This window comes from Paraphaeosphaeria sporulosa, assembly GCF_001642045.1.
Source record: "Paraphaeosphaeria sporulosa strain AP3s5-JAC2a unplaced genomic scaffold CC84scaffold_1, whole genome shotgun sequence".
NCBI lineage: Eukaryota > Fungi > Ascomycota > Dothideomycetes > Pleosporales > Didymosphaeriaceae > Paraphaeosphaeria > Paraphaeosphaeria sporulosa.
In genome coordinates this window covers 2,478,298-2,492,063 of record NW_017253360.1, presented here as the reverse complement: position 1 = coordinate 2,492,063, position 13,766 = coordinate 2,478,298, and the positions used below count along the sequence as shown (strand labels likewise).

The following is a 13,766-nucleotide window of genomic DNA, read 5'->3' as shown; positions in this document are numbered from 1 at the left end:
AGGCTCGAGTGGAGAAGCCAGACAACATTGAGGCTCATGCTACAAGAAGTTGGCGTTGAAGGCGTAGTCATGCGTACAGCTACAGAGTTATTTACGTGCCGATGTCGATGCACTGGCCCGCTTGAGGTCTGTTCGACTGCACCCTCGTCCGGTGAATGCATGTGCTTGTTTCGAAGTACCCTGCATTGCCTTCAGCTCATTGATCTCGACTGAGGCATTGGGTCATGAGCCCACCACTCCCAATAATCCTCACGGTCCTTGCATCTGTGCCACTGAAACTTTGGGTCGTTCAATGGTGTCATGCAAGACAGTGACGAAGAAAAGAAAGATGTTTGAAAGCGCTCGAATACGAAATACTCACTGCCGCTTGTTTGAGGCCGTAAAAACGCGAGCATGATGGGACTAAGCAATGATGGTGAGTATAGTCATCGATCGACCACAGTTCTGTTCACTAGCTACTTAGTATTGTCCCGCTGCCACAGTCGCTCCACGAGCCCATCGAACTGGATAGGCGGACCCTTCAGGCATGTTGATTCTAGCGTGCGTTGCACTGGCCCACAGTAAATCGTGATGGCTCATTCGGCGGTGAGTATTGTATGAAAAGTGGCACAAAGCGACATGCTGCGCGGCGACAATGTAGCGGAATTGTATGTCTAGGACTGCTTTTCCCTTTCACTAGAAGCTTGTGGGGCCCAGTAACTGACTAGCAAGTACACTCTTCAGTGCTTCATTCGCTGTGTTCTGGATGATCATATCGACGCCTGCAAATGGACATTGTTGCGCGCACATGGACGGCGGCCTCCTTGACCGACCGCACAATAATGTCGTTCAACATGTCCGGTGCAACGGAGCTGTCAAGATCTGGAGTATGCTTCCGAAGCATGGTTCCCCACAAGCGTACGCGACGTCAAGAAATCGCTAATGGCTTCCTTCCGCTGTCGTGTTGCATGCGTACCACAGACCGGCACATTAACAGGCCAGCAGCTATGAACAAAGTTTACCAGGGGCATGACGATTCTCGCCGAGCGCATGCAGGGTTTCTCGAATGCAGTCTCAGAGCATGTCAAGAACACTGCAACGTGCGCTCGTTATGCGTACGGGTCTGCGAAATTGATCTCGCCCGACAGGTGCCTTATCACTTTAGTAGGACATAGTTTTTACGCTATCTCCCTATCTCTGCCCAATCTTTTGGTTAAGTGGTTATTCCGGTGCTCTTCCCCAGGGACCGCCTGGCGATCATTCGTCGGAGCGTGCCAGTGAAGAGCTTAGCTCGATTGCATGCTAACACCTGTACGATGGCACACCCGCTGACGCTCGTTGATAGGAAACAAACCACGAACATGTATACGCCATCATATATACCATTCGGGGTCTTATGGTATATGGCCGTATGTTGTCCTGCCTCACCGCTCTGGCACCGATAGCTGCATAGACCTGTCGATTGCACACCCCTCCGTATCGCACCGCACCGCACTGCACTTCTCCAACGATAGACAGGCGATCTGTACAGCGCAATTCCATACGACCCCTTAGAAAGAGGTACAGAGACCTCGAGACGCCAGCATCGAAACCCAGCGAACCATGTACGCGCAGTGCGCCCAGGTTGTCAAAATCTCCGCGCAGGCTGCGTTACCCCAAACGCGCACAGCACCCACACGGCAACGCACAACGCCCTCGTTGCAGCCGCTACGTCCCACAGCTCTATCACTTTGATCTGGATTCGGATGTACGGCAGGGTGGCAAAGTCTATCGATGTATATCCTCGTCGTTCAGTGCGGGGTGTTTATCGCTGTGGGGGCTTTGCGGGCACGGTACACAAAAGACCGCGTGTGGTCGCACGGCGATTGCATAGGACGTACCATTCGAGGGCGGCCGCTCATGACGTCTGCTTGACAGCTGTCGTGGATGGTGTCAAGCTTTGTGGCGCTTTTGACTATGTCGGACAGGACGGGGATGGATTCGAAAAAGGGTCACTACTCCGCCGAGTCGCGTGAGGAACACACTCCTAGTCTCACGCTTGCTTTTAGCACTTTTTAGTGTGTTGTCTCTCGTTCCTGGTAGCGGGCTCTTCGAGTCGATGGGAGGGTGAGACGGGCCGTGGTGGTGTCTGTGAGACCAGACATCGTCAGAACCGGTCAAGGGTAGAAACAGAGAAAGCTAGCCCAACAACGACTTCGAGGGCTTGAGCAGAAAAGTGAGCGAACAGAAACGTAGATTCTGAGATCAAGTAAGCCCGGACGTGCTGTCACGTTGATCCCCACACCTTATCGCGGTCATCTTGTTTCCTTCCCTCGCTGTGTGAACCTCCTTCTGTAGGCTAAATGAGCTCCCGTCTTGCAAGACCACGTTCCATATCATTGCCACACGTTCCTTCTACAAGCCCAAACTCGTACAATGACAAATACTGCTTCCCCGGCCATCCTCGTACAAACGCACCTTTCAGTCACGTCCCAACCGCAGCCTTGGTCCCGCACCGTCTACTAAGGTGCCACGAGCGGGCGTTCGAGCCCACTCTTCAGTACCCTGCTTCAACCCATCGTTATGTCATGGTAGGGGTACTGCGCACACTCATGAGCAATGTACAAACCATCCACCGTCGGTACCTCGCGCAGCTCCGCGGTGCAGACGCGTCTGCCAGCACATCGCGTCGCACAAGGGCGGAGCTGCGCACCGCCAACCAGCCAGCCTCACACTGCTGGTCCGATCTGATCTGATCACACCTGATCGTACGTGAAGGTTCCGATGTCGGATCGTGCCGGCTGAGGTCTGGAATCTGTAGGCTCAGCTGTAGCAGATGATTGAGCTACTTGTTCTCAATGAACAGGGCCAGAGGAGTGTTCAAGCACGTGAAGATGAACTGGCAGTCGTGGTATATGTTCTTGTCAGGGGCAAGGGACATCAGCGAAATTGCAGACAAGTGACACTCACGACCAGATTTGACGAGACAAAATCCGTATATATTCACATTAAGATGATCCGCGGAAAGGTATACTCGCAAGGACCGCGAGACCCACGCGCACGCTCATCGCGCGCACGTCATGTCCAAAACCACCATTGAAAACCCAGTCCCATGACGTGACGTTGAAACGCTCCTATTAAGAACCCCTTGTAATCACAGCCGTCCGATTCCAAACGCCCAGCACCAAGCCCGGGTATCTCCGTCCCTTAAACGCCAACCGCAGCACCGAACGCGCAACTACTCGCTGTCATCGTCGAAACTCGCCTCGCTAGGCTCGTCATCTTCATCCTCATCGTCGCTAACCACGTACTTCGCGGGCTTAGCTGCTGCTCTACGACCAGGGCGTGCTGCGGCACGCATGGACTTTGCGACTGGTACGTCGTCCTCGTCGTCGGACAGGATGTCGTTGGCTAGCTTGTCGGCATCGTCATCCATCAGCTCATCCTCGTCATCGTCAGAATCGATAGTGATGGGCTTTTTAGAAGCCTTAGAGGCCAAGTCTTTGGTCTTGCCCAAGCGGGCGGCGTAGGCCTTTGCAGCAGGGCTTAGCTGCGTCGTCTTTTTAGCTACCACAGTGGATGCGGCAGCAGCTTTGGGCTTCGGCGCAGCCTTGGCTTTGGGAATAGCCTTGATAGGTGCCTTTTTCTTGACGCTAAGAAGCAGGTCATCGTCCGAGATATCAGAATCCATGCCTGCATCCATATTACGTTTCTCTGGAGAACCTTGGGCAAGCGCCTCGTAATTTGTCTCATCCATATCGTCATCGTCGATAAAGACTGCTGGCTTTTGTGCAGTGGCACGGCCGTTGGGCTTCGACCCGGTGCCTGTAGCACTGCTTGCGCGAGCGGCGGGAGCCGAGAAGAGCGGACGATCATTTCCACTCGCGCCGATAGTCTTCACCATCATGCTGACGTCGAAGTCGTCGTCGCTCAAGCCATCGCTGTCGCTGTCCTTGTCTACTGCGTAACTGGTAGCCTTCTTCGCGGCACCTCGGGCAATCCGACCCTTGGTAATCGTCGTCTCGGCAGGCTTCTTTTTGGTCACCTCCTTAGCGACAGCAGCGAAGACATCAGAGTCCGATTCTGAGTCGACCGGCACAGGCGTTGGCTTCTTGGCGTTCTTTGTACTAACCGGGCGGCCACGTTTCGAAGCAGCAGCAGCAGTGGTTGCAGAAGCTGCCGGTGCCGGATGGTCCAAGTCCATGGCGTCTGCCTCTTCCACAGGCGGGCTCTTCTTAAGATAGGACAGCATACCACTCTGCTTTGTGGCGACGGGCTTCGCGGCGGGCTTCGGAACCTCCGGCTGCTTGGGCTCATCAGGCTCCTTCTTAAGATAACTAAGTAGACCGCCGGTCTTGGGTTTGGCCTTCTTCTTAGCAGGGCCGTAGTCGGAGAACTCGTCGGAATCAGAGTCAGATCCTGCCCTCTTCTTCTTACGCTTGCCACCTTTGGCGGCGCCAACTCCCCCGAGCTTGTTAGATACGCGACGGCTCATGCCCGCAATCTTCTTCTTGCGCTTAGCTTCGTCGTCAAGCTGAAGGTTCCACTCCTCCACAAAATCATCAAGGTCTCGCGTCCACAGATCCCTGGGCGTCAGCTTCTGGAGAGCGTCGATCTCCAACTCCTTGTCTCCGATCTGCCTCTGGAGCTTCTCGACACGTTCCTGCGTAAGAGACCAAATAGCCATCTGCAATTCGTTAGACGTGGTCTGTTTACCAGGGATGCTGGTGTACTTACACCAAGAAGGTAGTCGTAGTCGCCCGCGCCACCAGCATCGCGATCACTTTCTTCATCATCCTCCTGCGCTTCTTCTTGCTCCCCAGCTGTCTTGGCATCTGCAACCTTGGGGAAGGGCGTGAAGCCGAGTTTCCTCAGCTCGTCGACTAGGACAGCCTTCTTCTTCTTCGACACGACAAGCTTGCCGTCTATGATCATTTGAATGAAGCGAGCTTGGTTGGTCATTTTCGCGAGCTCCTTGTGCAACTGCTCGAGTTGATGGGCCTACAAAGGATTAGCTGAGGGTCATGTGAAAGCGGTAAAACCCTTACTTTGCGCTTCTCATAATACTTCAGACGGATATGGTAGAACTCCTCCATGATGTCAAGGACGGTGGCATACTTGTGAATGCGACCTTGCGAATCGAAGGCAACCAAGTTGGTGGTAGCCATGGTAGATGAGAGCTTGAAAGTATCCTCGAAACCTTTGGCTCGGGCGGCCTGCATGTGCTTGTCTTCCATCTTTATGATGAAGTGAACCTTGTCCGGTGTGTTGTAGTCGACATAATCCTTGATGATTGACGGCACCTTCTCTGCCTTGATAATGTCCTCCAGTTTCTCTTTGAAGTCTTGCGACCAGTAACGCACCGGCAATTCTGTGATCTCAAGCTCATTTTCGCCAGTCTCTCGAATGATGCCAGTGAATTTGTAACGATCGTTGGGTAGCTCTTCGGTCTGTCCGGTGAATCCGCGGAACCAGGGAGCCATCGGCTGCATGTCCTCTTTCGAGGCACCGTCCCGCATGCGGATCCTTAGATTTTCCACGATCTCGAGAGGGTTATAGTTGGGAATGGTGGAACTCCAGCCAGTTCCGATACCGTCCGAGCCATTCACAAGTACCATGGGCAAGATGGGCACGTACATCTCTGGCTCGATCTTGTTCCCATCCGATTCACCATACTTGAGAAGTGCATCGTCTTGGGGATGGAAAATTCGGCGAGCAAAGGGGGAGAGACGGGTATAGATGTACCTGGCGGAGGCAGCATCCTTGCCGCCCTGAAGTCGTGATCCAAAATTCCCACTAGGTTCCAAGCAGTTGATGTTATTCGAGCCCACGAAGTTCTGAGCAAGACCAACAATGGTTCCTTGCATGGAGGCCTCACCATAGGCATAATCCGTAGTACCAGAAACGGAACCAGCGAGATCGACTACTTTGACATCCTTCTTGAGGTTGCGGCGAAAACACGTGTAGAGGACTTTACGCTGACCAGGCTTGAACCCGTCGATAATCGAAGGGATTGAGCGTAGGTTATCAGCCATACTGAACAATATCAGTTCTTTGTTGACGAAGTCGTCGTAAGTTATCTCTTTCGTCGTCAAATCCAAATGATTGCCAGGTACAAAATCGCGCAGCCACTCCTTACGGGCGTCAGCTTTCTTCTTGGAGAAGGCGAGCTCAATAAGCTCCTCTTCTTGCGCTCGCATGGTGTGGAAGGCCTTCATGTGAGTGTCGAGATCTCGGAAATAAATCTGTGCATCATCCGGACCGCTGGTGCCTAGTCCCTTGTAGTACTTATGATCCCAACCCTTCTCGTTCCTATGCTGTTCTTTCCACTCCTCGTATTCCGGCATGGAGAAGAAGCTCTTCAGCTGTCGAGGATGCTTCGGGTCACCCTTCCACACCTTGACGATAGGAGTGATGAACTCCATTAGGAAGCTCGGGATCTTCAGCAAGCTAGGAAATTGGCACTGCAGGAAATTGATCAATAACCCCTTGATATGACTACCATCGTGATCCTGATCCGTCATGATCATGATGTGACCATATCGGAGGCCCCTCGTGTCGGTGTATTCTTTCTTGTGTTGAAGGCCGATGAACTTCTTGATATTTTGAATCTCCTGGTTTTTGGAGATCTGATCGATGGAAGCGTCGCGGACATTGAGAAGTTTACCACGGAGAGGGAAAACACCGAAATAGTCGGGGTCGACCACTGCACGCCCGGCCAAGGCGAGGAGAGCTGCAGAATCACCTTCGGTCAAGATGAGAGTGCACCTATAACCATCCTTAGTGCCTGCCTTGTTCGCATCGGTGAGCTTAGCGTTGCTCATTCGACTCCGCTTGTTGCCATCCGTCTTCTTGAGTAGTTGGTCGGCCTTTTGCGCAGCAAAATGCATGATGTTCTGAATGACCTCGGTCTTCTCGATTGCCTTCATAAATTTATCACTCAAGACGGGTTTGCTGCCGAACTGGCTCGCCTTGGTCGTCAGCTGCTCTTTCGTCTGCGACGTGAAGGCGGGGTTCACAATCGAACAATTAACGAAGAGAAATATGTGGTTTTTGATCTGAGCTGGCTTGAGCTTGACGCCACCTTTATTCTTCTTGTTGACGATTGCAAGCAGTTTTTCGACAATTTGGTCGGCGATGTAGTTGACGTGCGTACCACCGGACGTCGTGGCGATCGAGTTCACAAAAGACACCTGGTTGAAGGCTCCATCCGATACAGCGAAACCGATGTCCCAGCGATCATGGCGGTCAGTGATGATAATGTCCTTGTCCTCTTCGGATTTGCCTTGTTCAAGTCGGATGGCTTTGGTATACATCTCCATGTACTTGGAAAAGCTGGCAACTTTGACGCGATCACCGTTGAGGTACACCTTGATGCCGCGAAGAGTACCAGCCATGTCGTACGTCCGGCGCTTGACAAGAGCTTCGAAGTCGTCGTCGATCCCTGACATGCCGAACTTCTCGTAATCGGCTTTGTATGATACCTTGGTGTAGTCATCGGTCTTGATGTCGGTGATCTTGGCTTTGCCCATCTTGCTCATGTTCTCCGTCCACGTCTGTCGGTATTTCTTCTTCTGTTTCGAGTCGACTGTCTCCAGGGTGAACTCTTTACTGAAGACGTTGCAAAGCTTCGCACCGTAACCGTTGCGACCACCCGTAACCTTGGCCTGATTGTCGTCATAGTTCGAAGAAGTAAGGAGGTGACCGAAGATCATCTCAGGTACATAAATGCCGTGTTCCTTATGGATCTCGATAGGGATACCCTTGCCATCGTTCTTCACGGAGATCTCGCCGGTCTCGCGGTCCAACGTCACTCGGATCTCGCTCATGTTCTTGTCATTCTGCTTGTTGTCGGCCGCATTTACGAGGATCTCGTCGAAGATTTTGTATAGACCGGGAACGTAGGAAACCTCGCGGAACTCCATGGCCTCTGTAGAGGAATTGTACACCCACATCTTGTCCGAGGTGCGCTCGACAGAGCCAATGTACGTGTCAGGCCGCTTCATGATGTGTTCCAGGTGGGTAAGCTGCCGCGTTGTCAGCCTGGGTCAGCGTAATGAACAGACAGTATACTCACCATCTGGTATTTGCTGCTCGCACCGCCGGCTTTCGCCTTGCCACTCGGCGCCGAATCGTCTATGCCGTCCATCATGTCAAAGCTCTCGTTGGCAATGCTCGCCAGGGGTTTGCCGCTCGATTTCTTCGCTGCTGGAGCCTTCTTCTGTTTCGGGGGTGTGTCGGCGAGCAGTGAGTCATCATCGTCGTCAACAACATCGTCGTGCATATCTATGTCCGAGTTCTCGTCATCTGAGTCATCTTTGCGCTTCTTCTTGGGTGCTGCCTTCGCCTTCGCGGGTGCTTTGGCTTTGGGTGGTGCGGAGGGGTCCTTCGGCGGTCGACCTCGGGCCTTTGCGGGAGCAGCAGCCTTCTTGGGTGCTGCAGGCTTCGCTTTGATCGCCTTCGCGGGTTTGGCAGGCGGGGCGAAGTCAGAGCTGGCGCCGTCGTCGAAGTCGGATTCGAGGAGCGAGTCGTCCATTGTGTGAAGGCGAAAAGGAAAAGTCCCGCAGGACAGAAAAAGAGCGAAAGAACAGTCGCGCCCAAGCCAGCAAGCGACGTGGCAGGCGTAGCAAAGAGAGTCGGGGTGACGGGGGTGGGAGAAGGAGACGCTGCTGGCGTGTTTGGATCGCGCTCTTGTGTTTTGGTTCGTGTTGTTGCCGCGACGAACGAATCGTAGAGCGCTAGGATCCACGCTAAGCTGTGCGCTAACCCTTTAAGGACTGGCGCGTCATCACTCACTTTCACCTCTTGTACAGCAGCTGAGTAGTGAAGATGAAGATGAGCTAGGGAGCGAAAGTTGTTGACGAGGGGCGATGCAATCTTCATGGACTCTTGAAGGATACACAGAAAATAGCTTTGGAACTTGTGCCTGAACTCCCTGATCATCCACGCCCGCGACTCTTTCAATCACATTACCTCCTATGAAGCGCTGCCTACTCGGACATGCAAGGAGGCTAGAGAACAATAAAATAAGTGGAGTCATATCGATACTCCGCTAGGCTGCTCTACATATGGGATTGGGCAGCGCTGTAGGAGAGGATGCGATTTGGCAACCCTAGTTACCTATGATAATTTGGAGAATTAGGCATTTGGATGTACACTACTATATGAGAAATTTCCTCTAGCATGCTGAATGATTTTACATAGCACTAAGAGCGTTCTTTTGTCCGGGATCTTCTTATCAAGAACGGCGACTAAATTTCAGGTCAACGGCCTTCCGCGTATCCTTGCACGTCTCAGCTAATACTGAGACGCTACTGACCCACTTGAATGGGCGCGAGGAGGCAAGTCACGATCGCTTCTCGACTCCAGGTATGTGCTTACGTTCATAGTCTTGCGACGTGGATCGACCATAGCATTATGTGCTTTGCGATGATGCTCTGTGAGCTGACTTAGCTTGTTCCTTACCAGGCATTAATTTTCATCACGTCATTCGCCACGGATACAGCGACGAGTTGAATGACTTCGACAAAGTAGAGTTAATTACTTACAAAGGCCACGACTCTGCAGTTAATCGATTGTGCAACAAGAGACATACATTGCCGCTTTAGATATTCGTCTGAGTCTATTTAACACGATCAAAGCAAAGCTATATATCATTGATGTCGTATGTCTTGCAATCTTGAAAGTAATATTTCCACCTCTATTATTGAAGACGACATGCTGAACATTGCTCACGCGCCAAGACTCGCGCGTGGTCGGAAGCGCACGTTCAGAGGTGGCATCCACCAGAAGTAGTGGGTCTTGCAACCAGAATTCCAATCTCGGCTACTGTCCAGGAGCTCCATGTCATAAGTATATATCATCTTCGCTAGTTGTATCGACATTTGAGCATACGCAAGACTAAGAATATTAGCGACGTGTTGGATGAAGACCAATTTACTTACCGCTTTCCTGGACATACTCGAGGCCCAAGACCAAACGGCTGGCTGGCTTCCTTTACATCCTGGCATGCTGGGTCGATCCAGCGCTCCGGTTTGAATGTGTCCGGATCGTGGAAATACCGCTCATCATGGCTCGTCGACCACGCAGACACGTACACTTCGGTCTGAAAGCCGTTAGCTTAGGCTTAAATGCATTAAGAAAGAGTTTCCATTACTCCTTGAGGAACATAGACGCCCTCGATCATGGTCCCGGGTGAGGCACGAGGGAGACCCTGTGGCACGGCGGGATGGATCCTCATACCTTCCTTGAGCACCGCCTGGAGGTACGGTAGCTTGAGTAGCGTGGCAACATCCATATCATGAGTGTTCTTGTATGCCCCCCGGACTTCACGCTGAAGCTCATCGCGCTTCTCCGGATTTGCGAGCAAGTTGTACAGGATCCCAGTCATGGAAGTCGCTTGGGTCTCGCCTGCTGCAACACTATAATCTCTTCAACAACGTCCCAGCAATCTCGAAGTCGACATCTACATACCTAAACGTAAACAGGTGGGACGCCATTTCCTCTTCGGTTACATCGCCTTGCTGAACCTTTTCAACACAATTGTCAAAAAAGTCATTCTGCGGACCCGATCTTAAAAGGCGCCTGTTCTCAGCTGTTAGCCAAGCAACCTTTTTAATCCAGCGGGATTGTGGAACGCACTTTGCAGTCTGGTCTTTGGAATACTTCACAATCTTCCCGCGGACTCCCCGCAGCCATCCCATGGGAATCAACTTGAGCAAGGGCACAACCAACGGGATTCGCCTAAAATTATCTGCGATGTTTATAAAAAAGAAAAGTGGCAGGACAAGAGTAAGCCATTCGTGTGCAGTCTCTGTACCAAGATGTCAGTTACCTCAGGCATTCGAGTCAGAGTACCAACCTCTGACGAGACATTCAAATGATTCCCCAAAAGCCATCTTCGTGCCTACGTCGAAGCCGAAGTACAAGAACCACTGGCCCATGTCCAAGCCCTGTTCGGTATTTCCTAACTTTCCCATCTTATCGAGGAACAGACTGACGAAGGCCTGTAAGATCGGCTCCTGCTGTGCCACGTTTCGATTGGACATGGCATCCGCAAACAAGTCACGCTTCTGTGCGGCAAGATGATAGTCTCGCTCTGAACCGATCGAACCTTCATCGAATCCAAGACCTATCATATCCCAGAATTCATTTTTCGTGATAGGTGCGCCTTTTTGGACGCCGTACACGGACTTCCAAGCTTTGGCGCTGGCGAAGGATAGCTCGTTCGGGCTTACACGTATTACGTCTCCTGAGGAACTATTAGTTCGAGCAGAAACAGACGATGCCCATACACACCGTAGTGCTTATGTGCTTTCTGGATGTGGAGACTACGGGTAGAAGAACATAGTCAGTCGGACTCCTGCATATGCACCTCGCTCACACTTACTGCCAGTAGCCACCCATGCAATATCGGAAGCGCCACAACAACGAACATCTCGCCAACAATGGTCCAGGGATATCTTTCAGAGGATGCAAATACAAGTTGTATATAACTTGACCGATACTAGAGGCAACTAACTGTGTGCGTATCAGCGACAGTGCATTATGAAACCAAGGCACAGGTCTAAATCACCAAAGCTAGAATGGCGCGCAACAAGAGAGAGCCACCCGAATGTCCTTCTTGCCAAGTTCCACCATGCCACGGCACTGAGGTATTTTGCGAGATATCCATTGTGTCCGTTATAAATCCGAAATGCAGAAGAAGGAGCTGTTCAACTACACAATAACCTTTCGATTGGGGAGGAGTTGACACTATGATGGTGTATATTTGGCCAAATTTACACCCTCGCATGCATTGGCACAACGGATCTACCTAGTTCACACCATCATCTCGTGCCGCTGCGGGCCGTAACGAGAACTTTGAGCATCCCTAACGCTAACAGCGGGAGCTGGGATTTCAAAAGCAAGCATGAGACGATGCGGGCAGGGACGTTCGACCCCTCGCCGCACACCTGCATAGGGCCCTGTCGCCGAGGAAATTGGACATCTCTCCAAACTTATCCTTGCGCACAGTTTCACACATTGCACGCGCTTATCTCACTCCACGTGTAATTTGCGTGGCCTTGACGCGCGTGCCGATGCTGAAAAATCTTACGCCGCTGTACGACATGAGAGTCTGGGGCTTACGGGAGGAATCGGGCCCTTGAAGACCCCACAAATACCGGCGGCTTAGGGGACAGAATTCCTGAAATCCAGCAAATAGGCTTCCGCCTGTGCTCAGTCGGCGACTGGCTCCGGTCCCCACTGTCCAATTGTATCAACATCACCTGCTATCCCAAGACTCGAACCGCGAGACAGATACGCATTTCTCCTAATGCAGCTACGGTGCTGCGGACTTTGCATCGATAGCAATCCTGAGTAAATCCTTTCCTCGTTCAAACCTGGTAAGAGGTGGGCGACTGGGCAAGATCATCGTCCAAAATGCCAGGGTGAACGTATGCGGCTCAGCATGGCTAGGGTGGTCCGATCCCTTCCCGTCTCGCCTGCGGAAGTCTTATAATGCAGCCGAACCTGAACGTGAGACTCGTATTCGTCGGGTAATAGCCGCCTTCCGCTCGCTTGCGAGTAAATCCCTCCACATTACGGTTAGCTGCTGTGCGTCTCGGTAACATCCAACTATAGCAGACCCCTTCCCGGCATGCGACGTTCTCGGACAAATCGTGGGAAGAGGCCGGCCTCGGCCTAAGTTTCAGCAAATTGGTCTGAAGCAAAGATCGTATTAGAAATTGGTGTATAGTGCGGTGTGCAGCTTGAAGCACGTCCCCCAACAGACCTATGATTCAGGAACCTGGTATCCACATGTTCCCACCTCAGGGACCGTGGGGGAAACCGTTTTGAGGGCGTACACGGAACGAGGCCTACGGCAATATTCCCCTCGGGATTCGCCATTGCTACTGTTAGCCAATCGGCAAGAACGGGTATCTCCACCGGTGCACGCAGACCCAGATATCTCGAAGCATTGCCGTGAGGTCAAGTTCCATTTCCGATTGCTCCTGCATATCAATAGACCTAGAATAAGGCCAACCATAGGATTGGGTTGGGCGTCTCTGCATACAGGCAACGACTCCATCGAGGTGCACGGCCATCCTCAGCGCACATGCGACTATAGACGCAACCGCCGTTAACGCAGGCGCTTACATACATGAAGCGCACCATATGAGATACCGGAAGAACCCTCAGGAATTTCCCCTGATACGTCTGCCGTGTAGGCGAGAGCGGGTCACGCATGGGTGGATACTATTGCGAGGTGAAGTCACAGATACCGTCAACTTTATCTGCTGACGATGATGCATCCTGGAAATACTTGAATTTGTATGCATTCGCATTTTTGGGCTACGGTCCAGGAATGTGCCGCGGGAGCCGGTGTCTCTGAGAGGATACGCCAATCCCATGGTCACTGCGCTTACTGATGGCTCCGTCTAGCTCTTACCACGAGAGCAAGGATTTTGACTAGTATTTCGATATTTACGGCCTGCGGCATTGTGCTCACCAACATAGGGAGCATTGCATCTAATCCGAAGTCGGGAATTGAATGACGGTATCAGACGAGAATCTGACCGACGGGCAACAGCGCGACTTTCCAGTAGCACCTGCTGGATGACAACCTGGGAATTTAGCTGCAAAATTACATGATGGGAAGACAGTTATGACCTAGTAAGATCCATGCGTTTAACCTAGGTCCCGCTGGTCGGCATTTGCAGCGGCGGCGCGAATAGAGCTGGACTGTGCCTACAGTGCCACGGACTTGATACTCAGCTCTTTCTCCCAATTCTCGTCGATATTGGCTCTATTGTGGATGGACCGTG

The 13,766-nt window shown here is 52.1% G+C and overlaps 2 protein-coding genes across 2 annotated transcripts; both read right to left on the bottom strand.

Moving 5' to 3' along the window:
- Positions 1 to 2,974: 2,974 nt before the first annotated feature.
- Positions 2,975 to 8,647, bottom strand: CC84DRAFT_1201142 (type II DNA topoisomerase). Its single transcript, XM_018181706.1, has 4 exons — positions 8,036 to 8,647; positions 5,007 to 7,985; positions 4,696 to 4,959; positions 2,975 to 4,645 (listed from the first exon to the last, which is right to left on the bottom strand). The coding sequence occupies exons 1-4, from the start codon at positions 8,492 to 8,494 to the stop codon at positions 3,197 to 3,199; spliced, it is 5,151 nt and encodes a 1,716-aa protein (XP_018042398.1). The 5' UTR covers positions 8,495 to 8,647; the 3' UTR covers positions 2,975 to 3,196.
- Positions 8,648 to 9,556: 909 nt separating this feature from the next.
- Positions 9,557 to 11,712, bottom strand: CC84DRAFT_1108012 (putative cytochrome P450). Its single transcript, XM_018175189.1, has 9 exons — positions 11,534 to 11,712; positions 11,348 to 11,478; positions 11,257 to 11,288; positions 10,820 to 11,209; positions 10,600 to 10,771; positions 10,432 to 10,542; positions 10,115 to 10,379; positions 9,903 to 10,063; positions 9,557 to 9,858 (listed from the first exon to the last, which is right to left on the bottom strand). Exons 1-9 carry the CDS (start codon positions 11,630 to 11,632, stop codon positions 9,690 to 9,692), a joined length of 1,530 nt encoding a protein of 509 aa, XP_018042397.1. The 5' UTR covers positions 11,633 to 11,712; the 3' UTR covers positions 9,557 to 9,689.
- Between the last annotated feature and the right edge of the window lie 2,054 nt (positions 11,713 to 13,766).

What these genes read in the sequence shown, in the direction of transcription:
- CC84DRAFT_1201142 (XM_018181706.1), bottom strand. Translation starts at nt 8,494, where the DNA reads ATGGACGACTCGCTCCTCGAATCCGACTTCGACGACGGCGCCAGCTCT. An exon ending in AGTATTATGAGAAGCGCAAA is followed by an intron (nt 4,960 to 5,006) that starts GTAAGGGTTTTA and finishes AATCCTTTGTAG; the next exon opens with GCCCATCAACTCGAGCAGTT. An exon ending in ACTACGACTACCTTCTTGGT is followed by an intron (nt 4,646 to 4,695) that starts GTAAGTACACCA and finishes AACGAATTGCAG; the next exon opens with ATGGCTATTTGGTCTCTTAC.
- CC84DRAFT_1108012 (XM_018175189.1), bottom strand. Translation starts at nt 11,632, where the DNA reads ATGGATATCTCGCAAAATACCTCAGTGCCGTGGCATGGTGGAACTTGG. An exon ending in TGCATGGGTGGCTACTGGCA is followed by an intron (nt 11,289 to 11,347) that starts GTAAGTGTGAGC and finishes TTCTACCCGTAG; the next exon opens with TCTCCACATCCAGAAAGCAC. An exon ending in TCCAAAGACCAGACTGCAAA is followed by an intron (nt 10,543 to 10,599) that starts GTGCGTTCCACA and finishes AGCTGAGAACAG; the next exon opens with GCGCCTTTTAAGATCGGGTC.